At 37.0% G+C, this 16,196-nt stretch overlaps 1 protein-coding gene across 4 annotated transcripts in view; it reads right to left on the minus strand.

The window, feature by feature from the left end:
* Window positions 1-16,196, minus strand: part of dab2ipb (DAB2 interacting protein b) — a 137,515-nt gene that overhangs the window by 94,803 nt on the left and 26,516 nt on the right. Inside the window, exon 1 of one of the 4 annotated variants that reach the window (XM_053484929.1) lies at window positions 1,281-1,419. The exons of 2 other annotated variants lie outside the window; for them this stretch is intronic. Coding sequence is in view for 1 of the 2 variants with exons in the window: in XM_053484927.1 (XP_053340902.1) it covers window positions 1,105-1,225 (121 nt within the window). In the remaining variant the exon portion in view is untranslated. Of the gene's footprint in view, window positions 1-1,104; window positions 1,420-16,196 lie in introns of those variants that run through there. One more of the 4 variants, XM_053484927.1, reaches the window with a different exon arrangement.

Consider the following 16,196-nt stretch of genomic DNA (forward strand, 5'->3'; position numbering starts at 1 on the left):
ATACACAGTATAATATACCATATAAAAAAATTTCATCAAATCTTGGTTTGATTTGAACGCCCTTTATAAAAGCAAACATTTTCCTTAACAAACTAAAACAGTTACATTGTAAAACAAATAGATCGTTCTTCTGAGGAGCTTTTCTCTAGCAAGGTATAAAAGCATACTGCCTCACATCCAATAAACACACACGCAATACTTCTTAAAAGAACTCTGTGTCACCTTGAACCACGACGTGACATTTTATTATTGTTTTACTTTACTGATAAAACTTCAGCACGCGAGCATCACATCCCACCCCACCTGACTACAGCAGCCAAGTCCGGTCATGCTCTGTTCTTTACTTAATGTACAGTAATCACATAATTATGAATTATTTGATTTAGTCATGCCCTGCTTGGCCGGTCATTCTGTGACATTAATTAAAACGCTTTCACTATCACGAAGCATGTGTGTGTATGTGTGTGTTTTTACAGTATAATCACGTGTTATTAGAGCATACTGAGGAATTTGTTTGAATGTTGACCTGAAACCGGGCAAATCCAAACTGAATATCACACACCCTTTAGCGGCACACATGAGTCGAAGCAATAAAGTGACTTTACAGCCAGCACAGATGTTATAAATGCCACACTAATGCCACAAAACAGGCACATTCGCAGTGTGTAGCAACTACAAAGCTTTGCTCGGAGCAACCCAACGAAAAAGTGTGTCGGTACAATAGAGTAACCCGAGAAGTTTTTAAAAAAGAAAAAAACAAACAGTTGGAATGTTGCACTGGTGTTAAATCACCATTGTGTTGATGATTGTTGGGGGCAACAAGAGTTGTTGCAATGGTTTCCATATAAAGGTAAGTCGTAATAACGATCAATCAACAATAAGCATTATTATTATAATGACTGTTGAATTAATTCATTAATTAATTAATATGTTGTGTATAACAGAAATCAAAGGGTTAGTGTTAGAAACGTAACCCTAACCCTAACCCTGTACTCACTACTCTGCTCCCAGTTACTTTTAATAGCCTACTGTAGAATCAGTTGCAACAAAAATTGTTAAAGAAGATAAGAAACATCATTTCGAGAGCATCAGAAGCACCGTTACCCTTATTCGCAGGTCGGGTCCTGCTCCTGGAGCGACTGCGTTGCCTCTGGAGCCGGGTTCGACCCAGCAGCCTGTAGTAGTACCCGGGTCTCCCAGAACCTTTCCTAGTTATTCCTGACATTCTCTTGACACATCAACAGGCAAACACTCAAGCCTTTCCTTTGCTTTCTGCTTACCACTTGTTTAAAAGCACACAGTGAACAGATCCATAGAAAAGAAGTTCAACTGGAGAAGCAGAAGAAAAAAAAGTTGTTCACACTCTCCCTCCACACTGTTTGTAATCTGTGTGAGCTCTGGAGGTGGGGATCTGCCATGGAGTGCACAGACAGAACAATACAAAGTTTTGGGCTCGTGGGAAAACCTGGAGTGGATTAGAGAACCTGAAGAAGGCGGCGAAGGAAATGAGTATTCGCACAGAGTTGGCTGAGAAATAAAAAAGATAAAGCCGACACTTGATGTCTTGGCAATTGAGACAGCTTCTTCAATGCACATGCTGATTCTCAGGAGCTCTCTCTCTACTGGACATCCACGGACACCATTCTTCATAAAGATATTCCCGTTGTGTTTTACAGATGATCATGTTCACCAGGATGGAGATCTGAAGATCTGATAACCATGAAAGCCTCAGCAAACACATTTATACATTTTTATCTTTTCCTTCTGATCAACCCCTTCAGAAGTCAACCTGAAAGACACCCGTCCCATCAGGGAAGAAATGTTTAATCATAGGACAAAGGTGATGAGCTAATCATTTGCAGCCAGCCATTCCTCAACGATGACAAAGGACCCAAACCATGCTAGTAAAATTCCCCAACAACAGAAGAGACAGGGCAAGGGTTGTTTTTCCCCTTTAATGTATCACTTATAAATCATTGCTGCAGTAGTCAACTGATTGTTGAACTTTTTTTCCTGATGATGTTCCAATACTGGTGCTTGAGATTCATTGATGCATTGATGAATTCTCCAGCTGATGGTTGACTTTTGAACTTTTCCTCAGTTGGCGATTGGGGACGTTTCCGCTCCATACGTGTACTCGTAGTGATGAATCCGTGTCTTGCCACCAGTAATGATTCTCTTTAAGAAACTTTCACCTTCCTTAGACTAGAGTATCGGTCCAAATTCTACTTGCATATTTGCATATTTCAACACTTCTGTTTACGCCCTTCCGTGAGTTGTTTCGGCACGGGGTATACTGAGTGCGATTCTTTCGTGAAAATCACAAGTGGGCCATTTTTGCTCGACCCCCAGTTAGAAATAAACTGATTTAACACGTTTACACCTGCACAGCAGTGACTGGAGAGATAGTTGCTTTGAACAGAAAGCACTGTTAAGACGGCGCGGCCAACAGAAGTTTTAATATAACCTGATAATTTTGTATTTTGTACCCTTGTATATTTAAGTGCACTTTTACTTAAAGTGTTTTTTTTTTTTATGTCTGTTTGGAAGTGACACTGTTGTAACTTTGCTTTGTAGTATTTTTGTATTTTTATTGGCCTTATACACTGCCCAGCCAGAAAAAGCTATCATTTAAAAAGGGTACATATGTTTAATACTGAAAGTAAGAGCATTTCCTTGCACACAAAATGTGATGAAAACTGATCGACGGATGGGGTCAGACTGTTCTGACTGAGATGTTTATACAGTATGTTGCAGTTATTTAAGAATATTAGTGGAACATTAGGGTCCTGCACCTACAGTATTGATGCATCATAGTGTAGTATAAAAAAAAAATGAATTTCATAATTAAATTTGTTAAAAAAAAAAGTCTATTTGACAAATGCTATTATTAACTATTAATTAATTGTTATTTTCAGCTTATTAATTTATAATAATGACAGGCTGGTTATAACTGCTTTAACGAAACTGATAAAAGACTTTTCATGAAATCAAATGCAACCATAAACCATAAATCGCATTTGTTAATAAACTTTGCTCGAGTAAAAATAAAAATGTTGTCCATTGTGTCAAATTATTATACAACATACTGTACAATGTCCTATATAATGCTTATAATCTTAAGAAGAGTTAAACAGTTAAGAATGTGCCGTGTAACTGCAACATTCCTGCTCCGGTGTGGACGGATTCCAGGCCAGTGTTTGTAAGTTTGTGTGTGTGTGTGTGTGTGTGTACGCTCATAGGGGCCCTGACAAGCTTCTCCAGGCCTAGCTGTGCTTAGCCAATCAGGAGCTAGCAGTGGGTGTGGGTCAAGCAGCTGCAGGACTGCAGAGCAGATGGACACAAAGACGTATAAATGCGACCGTGCACACAAACACACACAAGTAGTTTAGACAGATGATAAATAATGTCCGAAGAACAACATCTCGAATGTCATGGACGGAGAAAAAGAACACACCTCCACACCTGTTGCGGTGTGTATGTAGAGCTACAGTATCTAAGAGGTTTGCAGGAAGTTCAATGCAGACAGAATGGAATGCACAATCTGGTTAACATTACATAGTGTTCTCCAGTTAAACACACAATCAGCCCTTACATACCCATACATACACACGCGCACACACACACACACATACTGTCCATAAACCAGTCAAATGATTAATTCTACCTGAGTATTTGGTTTCTCTGCTCAGTTGTGTGACTCTTTGTTTGATAGCCCTTATCACTCCCTGTGGACCCATACACACACACACACACACACAGTCATACTGTTCATAGCTAAAACTCTTGAGGTCCACTCTCATTTGGGGTCACGTTCAGGGGCTGTACTCGTTTCCTGTTCTCAAGACTTTCCCTGGACTCAGACACTCTGGGGACTGACCTCATCATAACAGCTTGTGTGCAAAAGTCTGCATGTGTGTGTGTGTGGAAGATGTTCGACTGGCTTAACTCCAGCTGATATGCGACACACAGATAAAGACAACATGCCAAGAAAAGAGACCGTGCAGGAAGTGGCCGGATAGCAGTGTTTGTGTGGTGATGGGTTTGGGGAAAACCCCTTCGATGCCGCTTGTGAGAAATCCTTGGCAAACAGCCATTTTTTTTTTTTAACGAGAAAATGATGATAATATTTCTTTTGTACGTTAAGAAAACATAAAAGTATATATATATATATATATTTTTTTTAATCAAATGAGGTAATCTCGTGTCTGTACATTGACGATATTTGATAAAAAATAATTTGTGGTGACGTAAGATGAGTAATAGAACGTTTAGAATGTAATAGAATGTTTTTTGGATTTTTTTTTCTGTTTGTTTGTTTGTTTGTGCACGCATCACGTTAAAACTACCAGGCAAATTTTAATGAGTTCTTAAACAGTGTATTTGGACCAGCCTGAAGCAACATATAGGCTTTGTTTCATTGTAATCGGCCCATGGGAAGAGAAGATACGATACTGTGAAATTGAAATTAAAAACGCCCTTATATCATAAAAAAATCAACCTTAGAAAAATCATTAGTTCGAAACAGATGTCATTTTTTAAAACACATTTATGAGTGTGCAATTAAATTCCACATGTCGCGGGTACATTTAGTATTATTATAAATTTACTAACCTTTCTTACATAAACACTATCATCAATGCTAAAATGAATACACTAACTTACAAACTAAACACACTATTGTTTTGTTGCTAAGTGCTAAGGCAAAGTGCAAATACTTTCAAATGAAACATTTTTTTTTTTTTTTAAATATATGAACAATTTTCCAGCAAAATGAGATAAATGCCATGTTTCTGACTCATTTTGGTAATTTTCAGTTTCCAAAGTGTTCCAGTTTGCTCTCACTGACTCGCAACACAAATTTTTTTTTTTTTTTATTAAAACCCAACAAATATATGATTAACATTAAATTGTATATTTGCATTTCCACAAACATAACTCTAGGCTGATTTAAATACTGTGACAAAACTGTGAGAGGTGGAGTTACAACATTTTGCAAAATTACCAAAAATTCACAATATTATATAACCAAAACAACTGTAATATAATCTTGGCATTTGTATTTTCTACCACGCTTGTGACTCAAAAAAAAAAAAAAAAAAAACAATACACAAAATATTTTTGTGTTCTCAAAACATGTTCCTTCCAAGGAAAGGATCTCCTGTCTGAGGAAGGTTTTTCCCGCCCGCCATACAAACATACTGTAAGAATGGAGAAAAGTCAGTTTATACTGTACCACTACAAAGTTAACTGAACATCACTGATCAGCAATTATATCGCATTAAACTGGTGACATCACAGGCATCCAAGGCGCACCCATGCTTGCGTGCACCAAAGGCCAGCCCGTCTGGTCCGATCCCACAGAATCGTCAATGCAGCACAACTCGCCAAAAAAGTGGATGCTGGCCAAAAGTTGATCAAAGGCACCAGAACACCCAGTGCACCATAGCCCGAGGTTTAGCAGACGAAAATCCCATTGATGTGGCCGCCGAATTGTCTTAATCCTAATCCAATCAAGCACCCATGGACCACACCCCACATTCCATAGCTCACTCTAGAAGCCCTGTGGAGCCACACCCCAAGGGGACAGAGCTGGCACAAGGGGAATCCTTGTTATGTTAATGATTTAAATGTCATAGCTGATCAGTATAAATTTTACAAGCATTTGTTGCAAGAATTTTTGCAATACAAAAATTAAAAACGGTTACTTACTAAGACTTATTTAAGTCAAATAAAATAAATTGATACTCATCTTAAAATATATCTTTAAATCAGCTAAATACAGTGGATCTGTGTGCCATTAACTTGACATGTTAAGGTTTGTGCAAAAAAATTAGGTAGACTATGTCTTTTTTCCAACTAGTAACATATCTGAATGTCCTTCACTAGAGTGACATTTGACATTTACAGCATTTGACAGTCTGTCTTATCCAGAGCAGCTTACAGTACATTAATGCTTTGAAGTTTTCATCAATAATTACATCATTACAGTAGTTCCTTAGGTTAACTAACTAGGTGTACCATCAGTTAAAACCAGTTGGTAGGAATTTCTATTTGTTTTTCCCAGAGAAAGTAAATCCAGTTACCCAAGAAACAGACATCTAGAGGACGTTTATTCCAACATTTACTGTAGGTGCCAGAACAGAAAATAGTCTAGATGACTGCGTAGTTATACTGTATGTCCAGTTTTTTAACATAAATCTTAAATAAAAAGGTTTATTCTGGCTATCTTAACCTACCAATATGGTCCGAGTTTCCCAAAAACATCGCAACACAAACATTATCTATAAATGGCATAGCAAGCATCACTATGACCTTTCTCTCTCTGTCAGTGCAGCTTTTCTAAATCTTAGCCATGCATAGTAAGTAGGACTCACTTCCTACCAGCTAATATAAAAATATGGAAACTCACAAACAAATGAAATCTACATTTAAATCAAGTCCATATATCTTTCTCTCTCTCTCTCTCTCTCTGATGAGTTACTTAAACAACACGTCAATGCTTTAGCTCATATTCCTGAGGATGTGTTCTAGGCTTCTGTTGATTCTGATGCTGTTTGAACACTTGAGATGAGATAATAGATAAGATATGCAATTTAAATGTCAAATGTCATTAAACCTTTTTTCCAGTCAATACGTTCAAGATGTTATTCAAATTTATTGAAACCCATTAAGGGATTTTTTATTTTTTTCGATGATAGTACATATGCGCACACACAAGCTCTTGCACGCAAATGCAAATAAAGCGCGTTGTGTAAATGCCATGGGTGAAGATGCTATTAGTGGCTAGGAACGACAAAGACAGATGATAGCCGCTTGTTTTGTATCCTTAAGCATTCATGTTTAAAAGGCAAATAGACAGGACAAAAGAAAAAAGAAGAGAAAGAGCAGCTCACTATGCCTGAGTAAATAAGGTAAAGCTTTGTAGCGTGGTAAAAGCCACAGGAGGCGGGGCCTATCCCTATAACATTATAGCGTTAAGCTAAAGTTGCGCTGTTGAATTTTCGCATCTGATCAGTTACAAGGTTATGATTTATTTTCTACAAAGGAAGCTTTATCAGTAGATTATAACTGGTAAATCAGTGCACTAATTCTAATACATTACTGTTTCCATGGTTACAGTTCCTTTACAGTAAGTGGCATAATGGACCTACACCTACAGTAATATTGCATGTTCTATTATTTAATAAAGAAAATGCAAAAGTAAAAGTAGTTGACAATGTGACGACATTTAAGAGAAGATTTTAGGAAGCAGCCAGTGTCAGAATTTTCATCTAAATCATAAAATTTACCACTATAGGTGGATTATGAGCTGTCTGGTTTCTCAGTAACATGATCTCTTTAAAAGAAAGGTACAGTATAAAACAACAGGAGCTGTTTTTAGAGCTATTATTATAACATTACATGCAAATGTAAATGAATATTATGTATGAGTAGTTCTGGTAATAAATCATTGGCAGATTTTTAAACAAGCTCCAGATGTTCTTTACAACACTTTCAAAGAGCGTGCATTATTAGATTTATGATATGGTGATATTTACAGCCATCTCATCAGGTATGATTTCATGTTAAATTATCATGTAGTAAAAGCTGCAGTAATTGAAGCTTTAAAAACAGTAACTGATTTTATTGCCTGATGGTGCTACCCTGCATAAAATGGTCACTACACAAGCACCAGTGAACACCAATAGGGGTGAAACGTATCCATCATAAGACATGTAGCTCCTCTATTTGACTTTACACCGATATGACGAGTTGAATTTTCAAGATGAGAGCATTTGCAAAAGCCATGAGCCAGCCCTAATTTCACACATTTTAAAGTGTCCTATTGTATGAATTGTTCGATCATTAAAAAAAAAAACATCTAACTTGAGGCATGAACCAGTGAGAAACAGATGCAGATGATCAGGCCGGTGATTAGTATACGGGTGATGCTGAATGCTGAGTGGTTGGAACAGACGAGAGGGGAAAAGAGGTTGCTGCTGAGGTTGTTACACAAACAAGCGATTTTTAAAATCGTATCTTTAGGGGCTTTGCAGCCTGTCGCGGTAAAACGTATGTTTCAATTTCTTTAATTTAACTCACATCAGATCATTAAATTTAATATAAAGAAATAGGGGGTTGTTTAGGACTATTATACAGTACACTACCTACTCTTGTAGAACTTTGCTATTTGTTCTGTTTTATATTACGAATAAGTCACTTTCACAACTTTCAAACTACCCTTGCCTTATACCTCCTGAAGTGCCATAAACACTGCAGCTTTAAACTTTGAAGGTAAAAGTTGCACAGCATTGAGGTTGTACTCACCTTTACTCATAAAGTGGATCGCATTTGCCCACGCTTAAACAGCAGCCCTCAGGGCTTGGCACAAGATTCTGAACTAACAAAGTCATAATTGTTAAGAAAGTTGGATTAGCACAATAAACGTATAACCCCCTCTCACCTCTTGTTTATTACCACAAGTTTGTTACATTCGCAGGATAGCGAGTCATAGTATGATATTAAACTCTGGAGATAATGAGACACCATATCAGGGTCATTTCACCCACTCTATTTATGTGTGTGTATGTGTGTGTGAAAAAGACAGGGAAAGGTTATGTGAGAGTGTGAGAGTGTGAGTAGATGAACTTTGCAGTACTATTTTTCCACATGTGATCCTTAGCCTCTTTGTTCCTTTGGTCCCGGAGAGGTTTTTGTATTCTCGCCTAATAACCCAGTAACGTCTAAATCGTCTTTCTATCGGGAACCTTTTCGCATCCCGTCCCAGCTGAGATCGAAACGATCAAATTTTCTGAATTACCAGCGTTAAAAAGAAACAATAAGGGCGGAAAACTAATCAATACTCAAGACCTACACTCATTTATCTCTTTATTGATGCTGGGTTTTATCTGCAAACCCACTTGAACAAAAAAAAAACCCAACACAAAGAGCAAGAGAGCAGATGATTAATTATAAGATATTTGACAAAAGAGTTCATAAGAAAATATATTCCAACACGTACTACCATTAGCCTTCGTGCAGTTATTACATCTTTATATCACGGCACAGTTGAAGTCTCTATTCTGATGGATCACAATGGGGGTTGATTAGTTTTCCATATCTATCATCATTGGCAGACTGCTGTAGTGTGAAATCGATAAAACTGTTCCTGAGGTGTGGTTACTGTAAGAGAGTCAACTTCAAGGTGTTTACAGCAACTCAGGTGACATCATGTTAGGTTTCCTTTATTCATTTATTTTTAGATTTTGGCTTTTCCTGATCGAGTAATAAGCAGTCACATTTCAGTCATTTTTTATACCACATACTGGACGTGTTATGTTTACAATTAACAAAAAGAAATTCTAGTGCACAGCAATGTGCGTAAATGACAATTTATTATGAACTAAAATTGTGTAATGTTCATAACAGGTCTGTATATTGCAAAAACATTATTATCATTATGTATAAGCTGACTTTTGTTTGAAATAATTTTGTGTTAGACGTCTGTTTGTTTTACTTCTGAATAAAAAGGATAGTTCGGGTTTTTCAAGTCTGTCATAAATCAAAATGGAGGTGCATATACTGTAAGGATACTAAAGTATTATACTGTAGGTCTCGGCCGTTATAAAATGTCCTGCACTGTATACGATCCGTAAGGTCTGTCACTCAGAATGCATGTACGATGTGAGTAATTGGTGTCAGACTCGGTCCGTGCAAAAACGCATTCCAAAGTTGAGCTGAGATAGTTCCTGTTAGCCATACATTGTAAGTTTGAAACTCGATTTAGCTCAATAGGTCTGCAGAAGTGTCATATGTGTCTCAGCTGAACTTTTCGCATGGAGTGAGGGTTGTGGAATTTGGCATCAATTTCTCAAATCTAAGTAACAATGTTCATGGTTAGTATGCAGAACTGGAACAATTTTAATGACAGAGATTTTTGGTAATGTACTTTGAAGAAACATACACAGTTCTATGTTGGCTTTTTTTTTAGAACTGTAGGTTGCCCCTTGGAAAAATCTGAACTATCCCTTTAAAAGGAATATTAAAGGCTATTAAAGACCAAAAGATTAGCTTCTCCTCCTAAAGGCTTTGGAGTGTACCGGCATGTTTTTGTAAATTCCAAACTGTGACGATAATTGCAGAGGTTGTTTAGTTTATTGCTTTTAGCTCCTCTGTATAGTAGAATTTTATTGAGAAATGTAGATCATTAGATCATTTGTTTTCATTTATTATTATTATTGTTATTATAAATCTACTTAATTCTATTTAATGGGTTTAACATGAATGTCATATTTTTTGCAATTATTTAGTTTTGTTGAATTTACATATTTTTCTGGAGGAAAATTTTAACCCATAATTTAACTATGTTGATACATGAACCATTGTTTAGAGTGTTTTTAAATCAAAATTCATATTAATATACATTAAATACTTTATGATTTCATAAATGATTATAATTTTTTTTTGTAAATTGCATTCCAGTTTAACATTTGGTTGTTCATTGCATTTTATTTTTAATTGTATTGTATTTTTTTTCTACTTGTTGTTGTTGTTTATATATTACATTTAGTCGTTCATTGAGGATGGTACACAGGAAGTTCACAACAAAACTATAAGGCCTAAAAGAAATACATATGGGAAAAAAAGTACATATGGAAATTTATCACCGTGCATATTTACAACACAAGTTGAAAGACACAACGTCAGATGTGCGGAAGCGTTTCCAGAGGAGGGGAAAAAAGCCCTCTGAGTGATAAAGCAGAAGAATGTGAGGAGTAGAAGAGGAAATAAAAAGACGTGAAAGAGCGAGGTAAAGAGTTCAAAGACAGAAATGTGGGTTGAAAGGTTGAACGAGTGGGAGAAAGAGAGCAAAAATGAGCAAACTTCATCCGTTCTCGCTCTCACAGTGTAATGAAAAACAGCACTTGTAGCCCTTCAAGAGCTCACACTCTCTCACACACTCACACACAAACGTGTAAATGCGCACACACACACACACAGAAGAGGCCACATATAAAAGGTTAAAACCAGTAAAAACACATTGTGTGTGTGTGTGTGTGTGTGTGTGTGTGTGTGTGTGTGTGTGTGTGTGTGTGTGTGTGAGTGATATGAATTGAATATCGGAGATGACATGCCAGAGTTTTTTCCCCACATTATTATTATTATTATTATTTAAATACATTTATATTTATTTATCATTATTGCTTCGATTTAAACTATCTTTTAGGTGACGAGAATTAATTATTTGCACCTTCTGTAAGAAATAATTCATGTGAAATGAATTGAATCTGTGGAAAATCTGAAAGCTCCCTGACCCTTCATAAAAACACCATGCTCTTTACTTCCTGTACATTACAGACAGAATAGCTTGAGTTTCCACATGAAGAAATCACCAAAAAAAAATGGATGGGCAATTTCATCCAACTTCATCATTAGGAATTTGTGCTCTCCGTTGTTATCCTGGCTATTGTTTGGGTGGATTAATTTTTAAATTCGAACCGAGGCCGCTCAGGGGTGAAGCAAACCTTCTCCCTAAATGCTCCTCAAATCCTCATTTAAAGTGGAATGGTTTGCATTAGCGCTACAAGGCTAGTGAAGCTAACAAGCAAAGAAAATTACAACCTCAAGGAAGGCTGATAAACCTACAAACCATGTGACCAAATGCAGGAAACTTTAATATCTTTAAATACAGTTTAAATACAGCTGTTTAGCTGATATTACTGATAATTAAGTTATTACAGCTACAGTTACCGGTTATTAAGTTATTTTAGTTAATATTACTGCTTATTAAGTTATTCCTGTTAATATTACTGGTCATCCCTGCCAAGGACTGGCACCCTGTCCAGGGTGTACTCGTGCCTTAAGTCTCCTGGATAGGCTCCAGGTCCCCGCAACCCTTAATACAGAATAAAGAAGACGAGTAAGTGAGTGAGTGATTACAGTATTTAAGCTGTTATTACTGGTCATTAAGTTATTTCAGCTGCTATTACTATTATTTATGTATTCAAGCTGCTAACACTGATCATTCAGTTATTTTAGCTGTTTATACTGATTGTTAAGTTATTTCAGCTGCTAGTGCTGATTATTAATTTATTCCATCTGCTATTATTATTAAGTTGTTCCATCTGCTATAAGTGATTATCAAGTTATTCCATCGATTGTAAGTGATTATTAAGTTATTCCAGTTGCTATTACTAATTATTAAGTTATTTCAGCTCCAGCTATTCCAGATCCAGCTGTTAATACTGACTATTAAGCTATTCCAGCTGCTATTACTGGTTATTAAGCTATTCTAGCTGCTAGTGCCGATTATTAACCTATTCCAGCTGCTATTACTGATTATTACGTTATTCCAGCTGTTAATACTGACTATTAATTCGTTCCAGCTGCTAGTGCTGATTATTAACCAATCTCAGCTGCTATTGGTGATTATCAAGTTGTTCCATCTGCTGTTACTGATTATTAAGGTATTCCAGCTGGTATTACTGATTATTAAGTTATTCCAGCTGTTAATACTGACTATTACAGTAAGTTTTTATAGTAAGCAAATATTGGACAGTAATCCAGTGTCTTGGCTGATTATGTTCATTTGGGACAAAAAGAGCAATTTTTGGCCAAGTTATTAATGTAAATGCTTGGCTCAAGGACACAACAGTGGCTCTGCAAAAGCTTCAGGAATTGAACCCGACATTTATAACTGCCTTTTTAAAGAATTGTGTCATTTTGTATATTCATCAGAAGTAAATGTATTCAATGCCATTATACACCAAGGTATATTGAAGGATGCAAAAGCGGCAGAGGAACAACATAGATATTTATGGAACAAATATGAGGTCTTCTTATCTCAGGACTGTAATCTGTTGCATATAAAATAATAACTCTTTCACATACTTATGCAAAACCTTTTCAGCTTTGCATGCATTCGTGTTTGTCCTTATTGGCAAAACATGACGCAATGTCAGCATGCTTGCCAGGCAATATGAACTTTTATACACTCGTAGGTGAGGCATAAAACACAATGTGAACAGCAAATTAAGAGATCTTGGCTTTGACATACACTGTATGGACAAATGCATTCGGTCAAACCTGTTTATTATTGAATTCAGGTGTTTCAATCAGACCCCTAATACCCAGTAAAGGGCAGTCTTAATGCATCAGCATACTGTACCAAGACATCTTGGACAATGCTATGATGCTTCCAACTCTGTGGCAACAGTTTGGCCCTTTTCTATTCCAACACGACTGTGCCTCAGAGCGGAAAGCAAGGACTATAATGACATGATTTGATGAGTTTGGTGTGGAAAAACTTGACCTCAACCCCATCAAGCCCCTTTGGGATGACCTGGATTTGAGATTGCGAGCCAGGTCTTCTTGTCCAGCATCAGTGCCTGACCTTATAAATGCTTTACAGAATGAATGGGCACGAATTCCCACAGAAACACTTCAAAATCTTGTGGACGGCCTTCCAAGAAGAGCAGGAGCTGTCATAGCTGCAAACAGGGGCCCAACATTGAAGTGTATTTATTTGGATACAATGTCACTGCAGGTTTAGCTTTTGTCCGCATAATGTACATTTTATTGAAACATGGAAAGTTTATACCACCATCGTCTATACCACTTTATCCTGTATACAGGATCACGGGTGTAAATGCATTTTGGTTCTTTTAGGTCGTGACCGAAGGTCTATACTTATACCATACTTTAACCACCAAAAAGCTTTTTCGAGTGTTTATCCCAGCCACTGATGCATTTTCAGAAATTCAGTCGATATGTTCGTTATAAGATCTGTTGGAAGTTGACACTTAGTTCACTTAGCTTGTGAACTTAATGCTCTGGCTTTGAGTAATAAAAACTCTTTGTTATGTTTTTTTTTAATAACATATAATAAGTGTAATTAGCGCAGGATTTATTTAGCTTAACACTAGCATATCATTATTTCCTACTCCTTTATGCTGATTACAGTACAGCAATAAATACACAAAGTCTATGTGCAGGACTATGTATTGAAAGTAGACGAATGTGGTCGTCATGACAAAGGTAGTCATGGTAACGAGCATCCAGTAGCGCAGCAGCAGGATGTCATGTAATTACAACTTTGCATGACCTTTCAAAAGAATAAAAAGAGTAGAGAACATGACAGAAGAGAGCAGCATGTGAAACGGGCGAGATTTAAAGCCGAACTTTTCAGAATCGCAGCTGTTTGCCTCTGTGCATGCAATGCCATCTTTTGGCAAGAAGCTGAACTGCAGCGTTTGGAGGAATAACTCCAGTCTGAGACAGTGACACATGGCTTGACTAACTTTTAAGGCTTGGTTTGTAGTTGTAATCCAAAGTCACGCTGACTTTCCTACACCTGTCTTACACATGATTTGGGTCAATTAATGGAAATGAAGTCACTTGTTGTTACTGTATATCAATGTCTGCTTCGTCTCTATACATGCACTTGGTTTGTTTACCTTACTGCACGTCAATGTGTAAACACAACAATGCACCGACACTGCTTTTTTCATAACTCTCACCCTCAAGACGAGCTCACCTGCTACACAAATATATGGAAGGAGTTACGGTGAGGATTAAGAACAGGGAGGCCAGGTAAAATAAGCTTAACCACGAGAACCAGTTCTCCAAGATACCATGCAAGAAACCAAGTAAGGATCCCACTGAGCATTCGGCTCGATGCTTAAAAGTGATCCGAGCTCTGAGGTTCTAAGCAACACTAATTCTACAACCACTAGAGGGACAGTAAGTCAGGAAGCGGAGCCACAAACATTCCCTGAGCAAGGTATGAGGATATTTTTGACTAAGCTAAATAAAAGATCTAATTCTTTAATTAGGTGGTGGCTGAATACTGTTCAGGAGGCGCTGTATCCTGGCTGACCCTGCAGTCTGACCCCAGCTTCCTACTGTAACTGGGATATGCGAAAAAAAAATCATTTCACTGTGCTGTGAGATTTATGTGACAAAATAACTGAATCTTAATCTTAAATTTGTTTGCACAGTCTGATAACTTTTTATATTAATTTTTATTCTGTATTTATTATTTTATTCACTTATAAGTCGCTACGTTGTCAAAATGTCTGAAAAAAATAATAAAGGATAGAGAGATATACATTATAGAGGGAGTGAGAGAGAAAGAGAAAGAGAGAGAGAGAGAGAGAGAGAGAGAGAATCCAGTAACAGGACCCACGTACTGTATGTGTGTTGCATAAATCACTTAAAAAGAATTTAAACTATCACTGAAGATAACTGAAAATATGGGCTGCATTCCATTCCACAGTGGACTTTTTAATGTGTGTCCCCTACTCCTAGCTGCCTGTGCAGGGAATATCGGTAAGGAAAATTCCCCAGACAAACGTCTTCCATTCAGAAGAGCCTGTGACATCACTAAACGTACATCACTTCCTGCGTGCATTACCCTGGTAACACCTCAGATACCTGGCAGAAATGAAACATTTATTGAATTAATAAAATACTTATGATTAATTCATTTAATTAGGATGCAAGCTTATTAAGGTTATTATAAATATATATTATTGTATTATTTTTTTACAGATTATGGGCTTGTAATAGTAAGGGTTTTATTGATTGAACAGTTTAATTAATTCAATGTAGATGTTACATAAATTACAAATTCTTATTGCGGCATATTAATATCATATCGTCCTCATCTATAATGATAATAATAAATATGTAAATCCCTTTTCTTTGTTTTGCGCCCCCAGGGTCTGGGTTCAGTTGGGTCTTGGGTCCGTGTGTGTGGAGATTGCATGTTCTCCCCGTGCTGGGAGATTACATACAGATGGGTGTAATTGGTGTTCCCAAATTGCCCATAGTGTACTTGTTTGTGTATATGCGTGTGCCCTGAAATGGATCTGTGAGACTCCAGGATCCCCACGGCCCTGTATACGGGATAAAGCAGTATAGATGATGACTAAATGAATCCCTTTTCAAGCACCATTTTTTTCTACGCTCCAGTAAGGTGCAATGGCTGATGGGAAATCAACTGTAAATTGAGTTGTAAATCAACTGTCAACTGTAAATTGAGTTAGTTTTAGGTCTAAACAGTCAATCCCTCACATGCATCTCTTTTTTTTACCTATCTTGAAATTAATAAAACAAAAATATATAAAAACTCAATTCAGACGCATTCTCCACGCTGTCTCAAGACGAGAGATTACAAAGAAAAGAAAAGAAAACTCATCCCAAAAGTGACT

The sequence above is a fragment of the Clarias gariepinus genome, chromosome 24 (assembly GCF_024256425.1).
Source record: "Clarias gariepinus isolate MV-2021 ecotype Netherlands chromosome 24, CGAR_prim_01v2, whole genome shotgun sequence".
Classification (NCBI taxonomy): Eukaryota; Metazoa; Chordata; class Actinopteri; order Siluriformes; family Clariidae; genus Clarias; species Clarias gariepinus.